This window comes from Scheffersomyces xylosifermentans (genome assembly GCF_036884685.1).
Source record: "Scheffersomyces xylosifermentans strain CBS 12540 chromosome Unknown RJT20scaffold_8, whole genome shotgun sequence".
Lineage (NCBI taxonomy): Eukaryota > Fungi > Ascomycota > Pichiomycetes > Serinales > Debaryomycetaceae > Scheffersomyces > Scheffersomyces xylosifermentans.
This window is the reverse complement of record NW_027042946.1, coordinates 307,629-325,000: the sequence shown is the minus strand read 5'-3', so window position 1 is coordinate 325,000 and position 17,372 is coordinate 307,629. Positions and strand designations below refer to the sequence as shown.

Here is a 17,372-nt window from a genome sequence, read left to right as displayed (position 1 = left end):
AACGACTCACAATTTCTATGAAGATGTAATAATTAATGGTCGTCTTTACGTAACCAACAAAGAAGTCACAACAGGTATGACTGTTGACCTTGTTGGCACGGATAATAAATGTATCAATAATGGATGGATAGTTTTGGATGATGGAAACGCTACATCAGCACCAACTTGGAACTGGAATGGTGGTTCTTTCGAGAATAATGGTATGGTGTGGTTTGCTGGTATAGGTACTAGTGGTGGGTGTACATTTGGCATTCAGCCTAGAGATAGCTTCATTAATAGAGGTACTATCATATTTTATCAATATAACTCGAGGACGGGGGGAACAGCTCACATCGGTCTTGATGGCCAAACTATTACTAATGATGGTACAGTTTGTATATATCAGGATATTTTCTTCCAGGCTTCTATTGTGCAAGGAAATGGTTGTTGGGATGTCGGACTTAGTTCGAATTTCTGGGCTACAAATGTCAATACTAGGTATATGCTGGAAGGCCAGCTTATATACCTTAGTACCAGCTCTTCCACTATACGGATTGATACTTACCCTACCAATAAACCACTCCATGTTGCCGGATGGGGTAACAACAACGTCGTCGGTTTTAGTACTGTTATTCAAAGCTTCGAATATGACGGTAATACCTTATTCATTACGACCGGTGGTTTCACTTATCAAGTTGTTATTGGTCCAGGATATGATACTTCCTTGATGAGAATACGAAGAGCCGACTGGGGCCCTGGCGCAGCTTATCTTGATAATGGTGGAATTTCGTACTCTGGGCCTCCTCCGCAATCAGGTCGACCATCACAATGTAATGAATGTCCTGCTCCTCCACAAGCTCCAGCTGATATACCTAATGCAACCACGACTATCACATCAAGCTGGACTGGGACTTTCACTACCACTGAGACATTCACAGACACCATTGGAGGAACAGATACTGTTATCATAGAAGTTCCCTCCGCCGCAAGCAGTTCCAACTCTACTGTTTCCTCAGACGATACTAGTACTACTTTGGATGATAATACATCCAATACTTCAGAAACTGGGACATTGGTAGATACTGATAGTGAGATACTTGACGCGACTTCAAATCCCGAAACAACTATTGTGTCTACATGGACTGACTTTGTCACTGAGACAGTCACTGAAATAGAAACCGAAGGAGGAACTGAAACGGAAACAGTGATTCTTGACATCTCAACAACAACTGAAATCGTCACCGAAACCGAGACTGAAATAGAAACTGAGGGAGGAACAGAAACAATAACTATCACAGTTGATCCTGAATCATCCTCAGCTCAATCAAGCTCTGTTGAAACATCCTCAGCTGAGTCATCTACTGCTGAATCTTCTTCAACTGAATCTTCTACTGCTGAATCATCACCTTCTGAATCATCACCTTCTGAATCATCAACTGTTGAAGAATCTACTGCTGAATCTTCTTCAACTGAATCTTCTACTGCTAAATCATCACCTTCTGAATCATCAACTGTTGAAGAATCTAGCTCTGCGGAATCAGGTTCTGTTGAATCTTCTTCAACTGAATCTTCTACTGCTGAATCGTCAACTTCTGAAGAGTCAACAGCTGAAGAGTCAACAGCTGAAGAGTCAAGCTCTGCGGAATCAAGTTCTGCTGAAACATCCTCAACTGAATCTTCTACTGCTGAATCATCAACTTTTGAATCATCAACTGCTGAATCATTAACTGTTGAATCTTCTACTGCTGAATCTTCTTCAATTGAATCTTCTACTGCTGAATCATCAACTTCTGAAGAGTCAACAGCTGAAGAGTCAACAGCTGAAGAGTCAAGCTCTGCTGAATCAAGTTCTGCTGAAACATCCTCAGCTGAGTCATCTACTGCTGAATCTTCTTCAACTGAATCTTCTGCTGCTGAATTATCAACTGCTGAATCAAGTTCTGTTGTAACATCCTCAGCCGAGTCTTCTTCAACTGAATCTTCTACTGCTGATTCATCAACTGCTGATTCATCAACTTCTGAATCATCAACTGCTGAATCATTAACTGTTGAAGAATCTACTGCTGAATCTTCTTCAACTGAATCTTCTACTGCTGAATCTTCTTCAACTGAATCTTCTACTGCTGAATCATCAACTTCTGAATCATCAACTGCTGAATCATCAACTGCTGAAGTGTCAACTGCTGAGTCATCAACTGCTGAATCAAGCTCTGTTGAAACTTCCTTAGTTCAATCCTCAACTGATGAAGAATCAAGCTCTGAATCAAGCTCTGTTAAAATTTCTACAGCTGAATCTTCGTCTGCTCAGTCTAGTTCTGATGGCTCAAATAATCTAAATTCTTCTTCCGTACAGTCCAGCTCTGATGGGCCTACCATTTCTTCGTCTTCAAGTGCTGAACACATATCCGATAATCTGCCATCTTCTTATGCATCAAACGGCAACCCAACAAATACTATTACATCTACTTGGACTGGAACTTTCACCACAACAGAGACTTTCACTGATACTGAGGGTGGAACAGACACTGTAATTGTCGAGGTGCCTACTGACTATTCTTCATTAGATGCCAGTGCCAACCCAACTACCATCACTTCTCCTTGGACAGGAACATTCACTACTACTGAAACTTTCACTGATACTGAAGGTGGAACTGACACTGTAATTGTTGAAGTACCAACTGATTACCCATCTTCGGAATTCACAGGAAACCCACAAACGACCATCACTTCTACTTGGACAGGAACTTCTGTGACTACTGAAACTTTCACTGATACTGAGGGTGGAACTGACACTGTAATTGTCGAGGTGCCTACTGATTATTCTTCATTAGATGCCAGTGCCAACCCAACTACCATCACTTCTCCTTGGACAGGAACATTCACTACCACTGAAACTTTCACTGATACTGAGGGTGGAACTGACACTGTGGTTGTTGAAGTACCAACTGATTACCCATCTTCGGAATTCACAGGTAACCCACAAACGACGATCACTTCTACTTGGACAGGAACATTCACTACTACTGAAACTTTCACTGATACTGAAGGTGGAACTGACACTGTAATTGTCGAGGTGCCTACTGACTATTCTTCATTAGATGCCAGTGCCAACCCAACTACCATCACTTCTCCTTGGACAGGAACATTCACTACTACTGAAACTTTCACTGATACTGAAGGTGGAACTGACACTGTGGTTGTTGAAGTACCAACTGATTACCCATCTTCGGAATTCACAGGTAACCCACAAACGACCATCACTTCTACTTGGACAGGAACTTCTGTGACTACTGAAACTTTCACTGATACTGAGGGTGGAACTGACACTGTAATTGTTGAAGTACCAACTGATTACCCATCTTCGGAATTCACAGGTAACCCACAAACGACCATCACTTCTACTTGGACAGGAACATTCACTACTACTGAAACTTTCACTGATACTGAGGGTGGAACTGACACTGTAATTGTTGAAGTACCAACTGATTACCCATCTTCGGAATTCACAGGTAACCCACAAACGACCATCACTTCTACTTGGACAGGAACATTCACTACTACTGAAACTTTCACTGATACTGAGGGTGGAACTGACACTGTAATTGTTGAAGTACCAACTGATTACCCATCTTCGGAATTCACAGGTAACCCACAAACGACGATCACTTCTACTTGGACAGGAACATTCACTACTACTGAAACTTTCACTGATACTGAGGGTGGAACTGACACTGTAATTGTCGAGGTGCCTACTGACTATTCTTCATTAGATGCCAGTGCCAACCCAACTACCATCACTTCTCCTTGGACAGGAACATTCACTACTACTGAAACTTTCACTGATACTGAAGGTGGAACTGACACTGTGGTTGTTGAAGTACCAACTGATTACCCATCTTCGGAATTCACAGGTAACCCACAAACGACCATCACTTCTACTTGGACAGGAACTTCTGTGACTACTGAAACTTTCACTGATACTGAGGGTGGAACTGACACTGTAATTGTTGAAGTACCAACTGATTACCCATCTTCGGAATTCACAGGTAACCCACAAACGACCATCACTTCTACTTGGACAGGAACATTCACTACTACTGAAACTTTCACTGATACTGAGGGTGGAACTGACACTGTAATTGTTGAAGTACCAACTGATTACCCATCTTCGGAATTCACAGGTAACCCACAAACGACGATCACTTCTACTTGGACAGGAACATTCACTACTACTGAAACTTTCACTGATACTGAGGGTGGAACTGACACTGTAATTGTCGAGGTGCCTACTGACTATTCTTCATTAGATGCCAGTGCCAACCCAACTACCATCACTTCTCCTTGGACAGGAACATTCACTACTACTGAAACTTTCACTGATACTGAGGGTGGAACTGACACTGTAATTGTCGAGGTGCCTACTGACTATTCTTCATTAGATGCCAGTGCCAACCCAACTACCATCACTTCTCCTTGGACCGGAACATTCACTACTACTGAAACTTTCACTGATACTGAAGGTGGAACTGACACTGTAATTGTCGAGGTGCCTACTGACTATTCTTCATTAGATGCCAGTGCCAACCCAACTACCATCACTTCTCCTTGGACAGGAACATTCACTACTACTGAAACTTTCACTGATACTGAGGGTGGAACTGACACTGTAATTGTCGAGGTGCCTACTGACTATTCTTCATTAGATGCCAGTGCCAACCCAACTACCATCACTTCTACTTGGACAGGAACATTCACTACTACTGAAACTTTCACTGATACTGAGGGTGGAACTGACACTGTGGTTGTTGAAGTACCAACTGATTACCCATCTTCGGAATTCACAGGTAACCCACAAACGACCATCACTTCTACTTGGACAGGAACTTCTGTGACTACTGAAACTTTCACTGATACTGAGGGTGGAACTGACACTTTGGTTGTTGAAGTACGAACTGAGTATTCTCTAATAAAGGGATCATCGGAGTATTACAGTAATTCGACTGGTACTTATTCAGGCGTATTGAGTGATTCTATGGTTACTAGTGATATTTTGAGTATGACGGTAGATTTACCTGATAGTGGAATGTTGGTTTCAACTCAAGTACCATCAAGTGCAAGCGAGTCTAATGATATTATAACCACAACTATAATTGAGACTGGAGTGGATGGTATAGTCACTACTTATACTACTACTTTAGTGTTAACGCAAACGGTTACAGAGTGTGACACCTCTGCGGTAACTGTCACTGGTCCATATGGAAAGGTTTCAACTTACACGACCTCCAGAAGTTATTCTGATGTGGAAAATGGTGACTCTGAACCTGAATCTCAATACGCGGAATCTGAATTGAATACCGGTGCCAATATAGGCACGTCTGATATTTCAAATCTTGTATCTCCTTCAGAAATTAATGATGCAAATGCATCTTCTAACACAGCCTCCGTTTCTGATACTTCTTCTACTTCCATCGCTACTGCTGATACTAGCAAGTCAGAACCAACTTCTGCCTCAATATCTTCGGCGGAGTCTGGAGTTTCTGGAGATGCGTCTCCAGCTATCAACACATACGAAGGGTCTTCCAACAAATTGCTTCCAGCAATTCTGTTACCTTTTGCTTTCATCATTTGTTTGATTTCTATATACGTTTGATACGTTTTTCGATTTTCATGGGCAAATGGATAAAGCTGCTAAGACAAATCCGTTTTCGATTATGTTACGCCATTAGACCCATTTGCAATAAGGCTACTAGAGTTTCCAGTCTATTAATGGATTTATTATATTACTTCGTGTTTCATTCTTTTATTTTTCGCTATTTTATATTCGTCATGCCATAGATTTGCTATTTAATTTAATACAATTGTTATTTAGAGTATATGTAAAGTTCAATACTATGTGATATCCCTCCACTTTTTGATTTTGCAGACAAATTTGGTATTACGAGATATTTCGTATTACCCGGATTTTGTCATTCGATTTTGTTCCGATCTTGTTGTCAGTGTGATTGCAATTTAGCCACCACCTTATTCCTATTTCCTTTTCCGACGATGTAGTTGAAAAAAATAGGTGCTTAGTCTACCGTTAAAGCCTATATCACTTAGATACTTACAACAGCATATTTTTCTTTGTTTTTCTTCCTGCTTTATTCATGTAAAAATTGCAAACATTCTACAAATTTTGAGAAAGTTTTGAAAATAGTACAATTCTGGAATGAGCCCAATTGTTAATGCATTCATACGAATGTACATAAAAAATCAATTGGTTAAATATGCCATTCACGGTAATCGAAACAAGAATGTTTTGATCAATTCATATTTAATATTTACAGATAGCATAATTCCGTGAAGTTGAAGAGACAGCGTTTCATTTATTAATTTTAATAGTCTAGATTAGGCCCATAATAATGTTGCAATCTTCCATCCATGCAATTTTTCCAATGGAGGCTCTGGATTTTCTTCCACATCTCTAAAGAGCGTTTGCAAATCGACTTCTGAAGAACGAATAAACTTCGTCCTTTTGAATATTTTCCAGAATGCACCGAATACGATAAAAAGAGGAATAACGAAGTACGAGCTAAAGAAGGAAGCTGTGTCCCAGTTGTTTTTCAAAAAGTTCGAAAATCCTGCTGTAATAAAAATCAAGAACATAACAATTAGTGAAATCCATGCAGCTTCTGGTGCAAATCTAACTTTAAAAGGTAGCTTATCTCTTGAATATCCTTGAACCTTCAACGCTCTAGTCATGGCTATGTGGTTAATCGAAATTGACATCCATCCGACAAGTAAGTTTGAGGAAGTAATAGATTGAAACCAGTCAAACACAGTCGAGGAAGAATCAGAGCAAGACATGTAAGCTAATGGAATAAATGCGGCACAGAATGCCAAGCCCCAATAAGGTAACCCCCTCTTATTGGTAGTTAAGAAGAACTTTGGAGCTTGTCCCTTCGCGGCTAGAGCAAATAAGTTTCTGGAGCCCTGAACTAAACCCAAATTAGCTGCAGAGAAAGCTGATGTGAGTACAACAGCATTAATAATATCAGGAAGAACCTTAATACCAGCGCTTTCAATCGCAATTACCCAAGGAGAACCAGTAGCATTTCCAGTGGGAGAAACAATTCTGGGGTCTTTGGAAGAAAGTATCATAGACAAAATGACAACAGCAATTAAGTATAACAGAAATGTTCTGTAAATGATACGCTTTGCAGCAGTATATATACTTGTTCTAGGGTTTATACTTTCTCCAGCAAAAAAACTTATGGAACTAACACCTCCAAATGAGTAACATGCTGAGTTTAATGCTTTGATCAATGCAAGGAATCTGCCTAGGGAACCAACGGTAAAGTACTCATTCCAGGGACTTTGCTTCCAATACCTGAAGCCTAATCTCTCTTGAGACTTTACTCCTCCCAAATCAATGATCAATCCCACTAAGAATAATCCGAGGATAAGAAGAATTTTGATGATACCAAAGCAAAATTCCAATTCACCATAAAAGCCAATTTTATAGGAATTTGTAGCTACGATAATGACTCCAAATACGGTAATCCATACAGCAGGGTTTACATCTGACCAGTATGTCATAACAACAGCAGTTGCGGCTAATTCGGAAGGAATTACACTGTTATAGACATTGATCCATCCAAGAGCAAAACCAACCGATTCATCAATAAAATGGCTAGCATGTCTAATGTTTGAGCCTGTCACTGGCATTAAGGTTGAGATTTCTGCATTTGCCATTTGGTTCAATCCAACGAGGACTCCAATGATGACATAGCTGACAACAAACCCCACGTTTCCGCTTGAATTGTTAATGTTAGTATGATACATTGAAGAAGTTTACCGTTTTAACTTACACTAATGCGAGACCCCTTCCACTTGAAAGAAATAGACCAGTACCAAATATACCAACCAAGGCAAGCATTTGGATGTGTCTTTGTTTCAATCCCCTGGATAACGCTTTCTCTTGCTCAAAGACCTTGTGGCTATAGTCCAATTCCTCATCTAGAGAATGCACCTCCAGATGAACGTAGCCTTTCTTATTCAAGTCACTTCCATTGTCTGAGGAATGAATATGATGCTCGCCTACGGCGATTTCTTCCAAGCTATTATCTTTACTATCAACCATCTTGCTTAACGTCCAAAATTATGACCTAGATAGAGAATGGTAATTGAGTCTTTTTATAACATAATGGGCGCAAAAACAAGACCGTTTCAGGAAAAGCGGAACACAACAAACTGTGTCTGTACTGCACGATTACACAAATCAATTTTTATTTTTCGCAATTTTTCGCAATCAACGTCATTGCCACAATTGGGGTTAATTCCATTTCCTGGTGCTTTGATGCGATTCAGGGAAGGCGTTTTTCAAACTTCACTACTTCAAACAATAGGCAATAAAGTCTTTTATGTGGTAATTCGTGATGTCACACATTGTCGTCGATTACTAAGGCACCATGCACCTCCGATGTACGTACTTTTATCTCTATTTGCAGTTATAATTATTACCCAAGGCTGAAAAGATGTGGCTGATATGCCATTTGATAACAACAATAAAGAAGATAATGTTGTTCTTATACAATTAAGATGACTTTTCAAAATGGTTTAAAAGTTCCCTCTTTTCTCCAAAACTTAGCTTCTTTATGCAACGTTATCTTATTATAAATAGTTCAGGAACCATTTAAACTGAACTATAAGAGCCAGAAGTGTGTGTCTTTCTTAATTGCCGCAAGAAAAAGGTGAGGCTCGGACACATCGTGAAGCTAAGAATCCAAAACAGGAACCATGTTCCGATAGCTGTCATTAATCGCCTACAAGATATAATACATCTCTCCGCTAAATTACGCATATGTGGTTCTTCCAAATAATAATGGCTCCTTTGGACCAATTTTAGTACTGCGCGTAATATAATTGGCAACTCCGTGATTGGAAATACCGATATGCAGTTATCTAAAAGAGTATCCAACGGGCCCGATAAATGTGGTGCTTCAATAGGAGTGAACACCATTACGAACAAACTGTATCACGTGTATTGACTAATATTAGCAACTCCACTCTTAAACTACGGACAATGAAAAGACTAAGACCACAATAAGGTAATGATCTTCCACCCACGCACCTTCTCGATAGGAGGCTCCGGATTATCTTCCACGTCCTTGAATAAAGTATACAAATCAACTTGAGAAGAGGTGACAAACTTTGTTTTCTTGAAAAACTTCCAGAACAATGTCAAAACAATAAAAAGAGGAAGGACAAAGTAGGAACTGAAAAATGAAGAAGTGTCCCAGTTGTTGTGCAAGAAATTTGAAAATCCTGCTGTAATGAAAATCAAAAAGAATGCAACCAAAGAGAACCATGCAGCTTGTGGCGCAAATCTGATCTTAAACGGCAACCTATCTCTGGAATACCCTTGGACCTTCATTGCCCTAGTCATTGCAATATGGTTAACAGAAATGGACATCCAACCTATAAGTAAGTTAGATGAAGTAATTGTTTGGAACCAGTCGAAAACCGTCGAAGAAGAGCTTGAACAAGACATGTACGACAATGGTATAAAAGCGGCGGAAAATATTAAACCCCAATATGGTAAACCTCTCTTGTTTGTCTTCAAGAAGACGGCAGGTGCATGTTTCTTTGCAGCCAATGCGAAGAGATAACGGGACCCTTGGACTAAACTTAAGTTTGCAGCAGAGAAAGCGGAAGTTAGAACGATGGCATTGATTATATGAGGCAAGACCTTGATTCCAGCCCCTTGGATTGCAATGACCCATGGTGATCCTGCCGCGTTTCCTGTTGGTGAAACAATCTTCGGATTTTTTGAGGAAAGAATAAGCGATAAAACAAAGACAGCAATAAAGTACAATGTACAAGTTCTATAAATAATTCGTTTTGCTGCAATATATATGCTTGTTCTGGGATTGATACTCTCACCACCAAAGAAACTGATAGCACTGACACCTCCGAAAGAATAACAAGCGGAATTTAAGGCTTTAACCAAAGCAAGGAATCTCCCAAGTGAGCCAGTGGTGAAATATTCATTCCAAGGAGTCTCTTTCCAATACCTGAATCCAAGTCTTTCTTGTGAGGGCACTCCCCCCAAATCGATAACCAAACCAACCAAAAATAAGCCAAGAACTAAACTTATCTTAAGAATACCAAAACAAAATTCTAATTCACCATAGAATGAAATCTTGTATGAATTAGTTGCAACAATGATGACTCCAAAGATACTTAGCCACAATGCCGGATTTAAGTCGGTCCAGTAAGTCATAATTACTGCTGTAGCTGCTAACTCCGCTGGGAGCACGCTGGCATACACATTTATCCAACCAAGGGCAAAACCAATAGATTCATCAATGAAATGGCTAGCATGTCTCACGTTCGATCCGGTAACTGGCATCAAAGTGGAGATTTCTGCATTTGCCATTTGGTTCAATCCAACGAGGACTCCAATGATGACATAGCTGACAACAAACCCTACGTTTCCGCTTGAATTGTTAATGTTAGTATAATGCTCTAGAATTAAAAAGTAAAGATTACTTACACTAATGCTAGACCTCGACCACTTGAAAGAAATAAACCAGTACCAAATATGCCAACTAAGGCGATCATTTGGACATGGCGTTGCTTCAACCCCCTAGCTAAGGCTTTATCTTGAGTGAAGACTTCATTCGAATAATCTAGCTCTTCGAGAGACACCACTTCCTGGACGTCTCTTCCCTTCTTACCATCCAAATCATTTGAGTAGGCGGGCGAGACATCATCCTGAATCATTACAATCCCCAAGCTGTCACTTTTTGACTCCATTGTTAACCTATGAAGAGCGAAAAATGCAATCCCCAAGGAGAAAATTCATGGATCTTTATAGTGCCAACAAACAACACTTTCACCATCCAGGGGGGTACGCGGAAAGCACTTACATTGTGAATCAATTCCCTTAGATCTAATAAATCGCCACAATTGGGGTGCAAATCCCTTATCTCACAAATGTTGCCTGCGAACAAAGGTTGAATGCTATCTAAAAAAAGTGGTTGCAAATGAGCCAAAACAATGAACACCCGAACGGCCCCAATTTAGGCCCGGAATTGTTGTGGAGATTGGCTGGCTATTATATTAACTTTATTATTCCGTTACCTTATATATTCTAAAGGTGCCTTGTATAGTCCAATGACGTTAATTATTACATAATTGCTACGTTCCTGTCTTCTTTTCATGGCACCGACGTTACACAATTCCAAATACTAAAATCCTACGTCTAACAGGATCTAAAATCTGGAGAGCCATGCTGGAGCCTTAATTTCATATTTCTTCATATTTGTCGTTAGCACTGATAAGATAAGGAACAACTTTGTTGTTGAGGCCTTATCATGTAACGTAGTAACTACATACAGAAAAATAGTTCACCTAAGCGAAATATATGCATAACCCCAAATAGATAAGAAATGCGGATTAATAGTATTTTATCCCGAAACAGGCCTTTATATCTGATTATCGTATGCAAATGCCGAAAGTAACTTGCGAAGTAACCTTTTCATGAAAACTCTTGTGTCCGATTCAAGTCGTTTCAACAATAGCCAAACCCGATGAGGGCAATTAAGATTCATCTGTGTGAGGCCACATGTTTTACCGAATCATTATTCCAAACTAAAAAGAGGGGAGTGTGGAATAAGGTCGTTTTAGCTTTCGTAAATATACCGAATAGGTCGCGCTCGAGCTGAGTACAATATGTTCAATTTTTAATTGAGCCATTCCTCTTTTAATCTGGTTTGACCTTAACAACTCAACGTCACATACTGGCGACTCCCTTAGATACGTCCGGTAACGGCACTTCACAAGCAGATTGGATGACACAGAGATTACTTATAAAGTTTTATATATTCCTTGCATTCGTAGAATTATAGTCCTTGCCTTTTATATTTAGGATAGAAGAGAACTCTATACTATATATGTTCCCAAGTTTCTTCTTATCACTTGTATCCATTTTATAATGTAGAGGAGGTACAAAAAAGAAATCTTACGAGAAAGGAGAATCCATCAAGCTAGGAGAAACCCATCGATAGCAACAAAGGGACTGGAACAAGAGGAATCTTTCCTATTGGAAAGCCAGGTTTAAGGCAGTTTAACCCGAGCGAACGGTCGAAAATGACCCCGTCCAGGTTCTAGTTGTATGTCATTGTCAACAAAATAGAATGTTGCCATCAATGTCATCATCACCACCATCTCATCTCGAGGCACATTTAGCAGCTAATTGGAACTAATGATATCATCAATTTCAATACTAAAACCTGTGTTGGGGTCAATCCTGCTCAAATGCGAGAACATCCCGTCCACCTTAACTATCATCAAACAAGTGGATAACGACCCACTCCACAAGATCTCCTCCAAAAGATCACTCCACCAATAATGAATTTGGGTGGGGTTCCAACGAGAAATGCGGCAATGTAGGGGGTGAATCATGTAGCGCACGACCCTCATTGAATTATACAGCATCATCAATTTGTAGAGAATTTATCGGTTGATTTGGGAGTTGCTCGTAAAAGCAGAGGGGATGCAAAAATATCAGAATTCACCAGAATTAGGACTGGCTAGGTGCTATGGACGAATAGGATGCCGACCGTGTAGAAAATAACAAGTGCCGCCATTTCCAGTCAGACAATCAGCCATTTTGCCGTAGCTCGGCGAAGAGGAGGAGGGGAAGAAAGCCAAGCCAAAGATAAGGTCACGTGACACAAAACTCCACTTCAAAGATGAAGGCAATGGATAACAGCAATATTGGAACTTTATCCCTTCCACTTCGGTGCCGACTAAACCACCCAGTTTAGAGTTGTCTTAGTACTCCCCGACTCACACCACTAATGTTGCCCGTTTGATCATTTCCAAAAATAGCGGGCCATACCCAACCATTGAATTGCACACTAAAAAATCTCCTGTCCCCATGTCCTCCAGGCTGATGTCCGTGGGCACATAACCATAAATGACCCCACATAAGAAAATAGTGACATTTTGTGTCTCGCACTATCGCTATTTCCTTTTCGAGAAGGAGGCCGAGAGGCTGAGAAGATGAGTGAGGGTGCAAGGCTCGTAGGTTATGGTTGTTATGGAGTAGATCATTGGAGATGATATGGGGGTGATGTGGGAATGATGAGGGGCCGATTCGTGGTGAGCTGCCGTGACATTACGACGAGAAGAATGAACAATGGAAGCTCTCCAGGCTGTTGGGGAGAGAGCAGTAAGAGATTCGAGAGCGAGGAAAAGAAAAGCGAACCCCGGAAAAAGAAAGCCATCTACAAGTACATCAGGTTAATGTGGAGTATCAACGATTTTATAGATCAAGAATGGTTTACACAGTGGCACATGATAGAGTTCTTCTTAATGTACTTATTTGTCTGCGTGGGTGGACAAAACGGATGCAAAATACCGAAAAATATGAATTTTGGTACCTCGAAATGTAGATTGGAGAGAGGGTTTCAATTTTCACCCCATCTTTCATTTTATGGTCATATAAAATTATGATAACAAAGCATATGCTGATATGTTAGCATATGTATCGCGAGAATGAGTTAGTATAGCAAGATTGTAACATCGTAGGGATTTGTATTATCAGATAATAAGATAAACTTCTTTCCTATTAGCACATACGTTGTATGCTCTACACTCGTTGACCACCCCAGTGTTCAAGTCTTTTAGGTTTTATTATCTCATTCAATATGCCAGCATCATCACAACAAAACTTCTGGAATTCACTCTGATTATACTCTTTGACTCAGATACTGGCATTCGACAAGCATTTCTTCAACTTCCTATTTCCTTATCGTAAAACACCCTTTACACCCTTTTTCCATCCTTTCTTCATCGATTCTCTTGTGTCCTTCATACACAACATCCTATTCTTGCCCTTTCAAGTCCATCCCCTGTGATATCGTTTTCACACTTCGTCGTCACACTGCACCGATTTGCAAGCCCTTTCTTAGTATTATTATTGCATACATCATCGTGCTGGTGTTATATACATTATATACATTATATACATTATATACTACATACTACATACACATTATAAACATCATACTTTCTGTTCGTCCCATCATTCCTCTTTTACATCATCCGTCCCCTTCTCAGGTTATTTATTCGTCACATATATATAATATATAATCATTATTGTAATCAATATAATCATTATAGTCATTATAAAACATTATATACATACATATTATATACATTATTCCACCATTACGTATATTGTTAGTATCCTTCTATACTACACATACTACACATACTACACATTACTACGTCCTTCTTCCTTCTTCCTTCTTCTACACACTATATCACCTATATATACTACAACAGGCTCGTTATATATATTTCTGATATTATATTATCTACCACGGCTCTGGGTTGCTATATGGTGAAATTTTGATAGTTCGTGATTCCTTTTTATTGAAGAAGAGTTATTTTTCGGTTTAGTCGCCTTCTGTTCTTCTTCTTCTTGTTCTTCTTCTTATCACTGTTGATTATCATCTCATTCTTATCATAACTGGTACATATACTTCACTGCGATAGTCATTCGTCTTGTTCCGGTCATCTATCTTCACATTATATTGGCTCGCCAGACATCTCAAACTAATCTAAGTATCTACTTTGCATGTGTTGATCCTGTGGACCCCGATCGTCAATCTCCTCAACAACGTACTTCCAAAAGCCAGCTTGAATTTACCTGTTCTTCCCAACAGAATCGTACCGCTATCGTCGCTGTCGTTTCAGTTGCTTTGCCGCCGAGTTCATTAAGAACAGCCCATTCCATCGATCACACCAAACTACATCTTTAGCTGCTTCATCATAATAGCCGCTATTAGAACCACTTCTCCACTTCACAACGACTCCACAGCCTCTTCCACAACCACATAATGACAAAGGACATATCACTTCCCAACACAGGCTCAGCCAAGGCAAGACATCGCTTCGATACCATCCACAGAAGAGATAGGACCAAGAACGCCCGTTATAACAAGTGCTTTCAGAACTATTACCACTCGTACCAGTATCTCCAACCGAATCCTTGCTACATCCCCAGCATCAAGTCGTCAGTGAACCACTGGCAGTTGAGAGATCTCTTAAAGTACGACCCCCAACTGAACACCATCTACTACACAAAGAACGACACTATTCAGCATCTTGATTTGGCATCCTATACCTCTGGAACCCATTTGAAACTCAACTATTACCCTCGATGCTACAACCATACCAATAACGGAGTAGTTGTCACTGGCGGTCTCCTCACAAGCTCTTCAAAGTTGTTCTCAATGAACTTGGAGAATCTTTCGATGAACTCCAACATTGGAACGCCCCGTCGTATCTCTAAGGGCTTGTTCTCGTTCTACAACCCAAACCTAGACGTAACTAAGACAGTCAGACTAGGAGAAATGATAAATAATGACGTCACTGTTTACCAGTCTTCAACTAATTCCTACAACTCCTACATTTGCAATAACGATTCCAACCTTTACTGTGTCGACATCAACACAAACGATTCCATCCGTGTAGTGAATAAGATCAACTGTGAGATCAACACCTGCCTCAATAACGTTGTAAAGAATCCCACTACCGATAAGATGCTTACAGTAACTGGAGACTCTTCATCTATATTCCTTATCGACCCCACTTCGTCGTCACCTAATATTCGGACCATCAAGTCTGGCCATGAATCAGGTTTTGGAATATCGTATCACTCCAACGGGCACTTATTCTCCACCGTATTCCAGGATGGAACTTGTTTGCTCTATGACCTAAGAAACATCTCGGACAGCAAACCCTTGATTGAAATCCGCTCGACGAGACCCGGACACCAGTCCGGAGCCTTCAGAGTGTGCAAGTTTTCTCCAGAGAATGACATGAACGACTTGTTGATCATCCTGGAACATGTAGGTAGAGTTCACTTGATTGACTTGAGGAATTTGAACTACGACAATGTTGACGATCACCAGGTTATGGTGGTTCCCTTTGCATTGGATCAATACGGAGAGTACAAGAGCATGATGAACGACGAAGCTCAGTCGGGAATGAAGAATGGAATACTACAATCCCAGAGAAACAGGGGTTACGGAAGAAGCCAATGCTCAAATAATGACGATAAAGACAATGATGATGACACAGTAACACATAACCCTATCGGAATATATTCTGATTCATATTTCAACAGTGAGCATAATAGACGTAACTCCGTCAAAAACCTGTCTTGGTCAGCATTCACATCTCCTCTTGTGTTTGACTATGACTATCTCACCAATCTCAGTCCTAAACTTTTCAAGGATTTCGTGTATACCCCACCACCTCCGCCATCGCCTCCACAAACTCCTCTGAAGTACCTTCCTCCACCTGAGTTTACTTATCCTCAATGGAATAATCCCCAGAATGATTCAACAGATTGTAACAACAATCCAATATCGCCTACCACTTCGCAACGTCCCTCTGTCTCGCAGTCGTATGGCGACGAACTCCAGCAGTCAGATTTTGATGATACCAATCCAGATATTGATTCTCAATTGAACTACGTCTATAGAACCATGGACACGAGAGGAGCAGCCAATACAATTTCAACAACACCTCAATCATCATCTTCTGATACATACACCCACTACTCCAACTACTGCGACGACTCGTACCAGCAGACAATCAACCATATTCACGGTGAAATGGAGTTACTGGGTATTGAGTTCTGCACTCCACGGAACTCGTATGATTCTAACATCTTGATAGGGTGTCAAGACGCTGGTATAGTTCTGTGGGGTGTTAACGGTGCTGCCAGAAGGGGGTTTGGAAGATACGGATTTGCATAATTGGTGACATTATCGGGATTAATATTAGCACTTATCTAGTGGTCTGCTGGCTTGGTCGATGCCAACTGTTGATTCTATATTTACCATTCACTGCCAACTAATGGATAATGATATTTTTATTCTAACGCGATATTATGACTTGTACTATTTCAATGAACGGTTTATAGGACTATAACTTCATCGATGTAGCATTATCGACTAGCTATACGTAGATCGTCACGGATTACAAGGAGGAGCAGATGGCCTAGCCTTGTACATTCAATATGACATGATGTAGTTGCCAACTAGACCTACAGAGTTCCAAAAATGTATATATAATATATATTAACAAAAAAAAACTTAGTGATTAAGTGGATATGTATATGTACAATAGAGATCGAGAGTAAATTTTTATGTTTATGTCTTTTTTATAATTTCTTTGAATATTAATAGGTGAATAAATCAAGTAACAATGGAATCGTTGCTTGTCAGCCACTTCCTGGGAATCAAGACAGTCCGGGATGCATTGGAGCTTTGAACTTGAGATTTAGTCTTTTCTTCTGGAAGTGGGATAAGGGTAATAACAGT

General features: G+C 40.2%; 5 protein-coding genes across 5 annotated transcripts in view; 3 read left to right on the top strand and 2 right to left on the bottom strand. All coding sequences in view use genetic code 12, as the record gives it.

Annotated features, from left to right (window-relative positions):
* The window catches only part of RJT20DRAFT_100124 (Hyphally-regulated cell wall protein), a gene marked incomplete at both ends in the record, with an annotated part of 1,011 nt that extends 167 nt beyond the window's left edge, over positions 1–844 (top strand). Inside the window, one exon of the mRNA XM_064915612.1 lies at positions 1–844. This exon is cut by the window's left edge and continues 167 nt beyond it. Within this exon, the coding sequence (XP_064771818.1) occupies positions 1–844 (844 nt within the window).
* Positions 845–4,762: 3,918 nt separating this feature from the next.
* RJT20DRAFT_131131 (uncharacterized protein) lies at positions 4,763–5,839 on the top strand. The gene has a single exon (XM_064917932.1). The coding sequence runs from the start codon at positions 5,012–5,014 to the stop codon at positions 5,627–5,629; it is 618 nt and encodes a 205-aa protein (XP_064771817.1). The 5' UTR covers positions 4,763–5,011; the 3' UTR covers positions 5,630–5,839.
* Positions 5,840–6,094: 255 nt separating this feature from the next.
* RJT20DRAFT_151721 (uncharacterized protein) lies at positions 6,095–8,149 on the bottom strand. The gene is made up of 3 exons (XM_064919056.1): positions 8,026–8,149; positions 7,830–7,977; positions 6,095–7,774 (listed from the first exon to the last, which is right to left on the bottom strand). Exons 1-3 carry the CDS (start codon positions 8,099–8,101, stop codon positions 6,367–6,369), a joined length of 1,632 nt encoding a protein of 543 aa, XP_064771816.1. The 5' UTR covers positions 8,102–8,149; the 3' UTR covers positions 6,095–6,366.
* Positions 8,150–9,052: 903 nt separating this feature from the next.
* Positions 9,053–10,746, bottom strand: RJT20DRAFT_100808 (uncharacterized protein; the record flags this gene model as incomplete). The annotated part of the gene is made up of 2 exons (XM_064915643.1): positions 9,053–10,460; positions 10,517–10,746. 2 exons carry the CDS (start codon positions 10,744–10,746, stop codon positions 9,053–9,055), a joined length of 1,638 nt encoding a protein of 545 aa, XP_064771815.1.
* A 4,130-nt stretch (positions 10,747–14,876) lies between these two features.
* On the top strand, positions 14,877–17,111 carry RJT20DRAFT_122613 (uncharacterized protein; the record flags this gene model as incomplete). Its single annotated transcript, XM_064915942.1, has 2 exons — positions 14,877–16,065; positions 16,105–17,111. 2 exons carry the CDS (start codon positions 14,877–14,879, stop codon positions 16,803–16,805), a joined length of 1,890 nt encoding a protein of 629 aa, XP_064771814.1. The 3' UTR covers positions 16,806–17,111.
* Between the last annotated feature and the right edge of the window lie 261 nt (positions 17,112–17,372).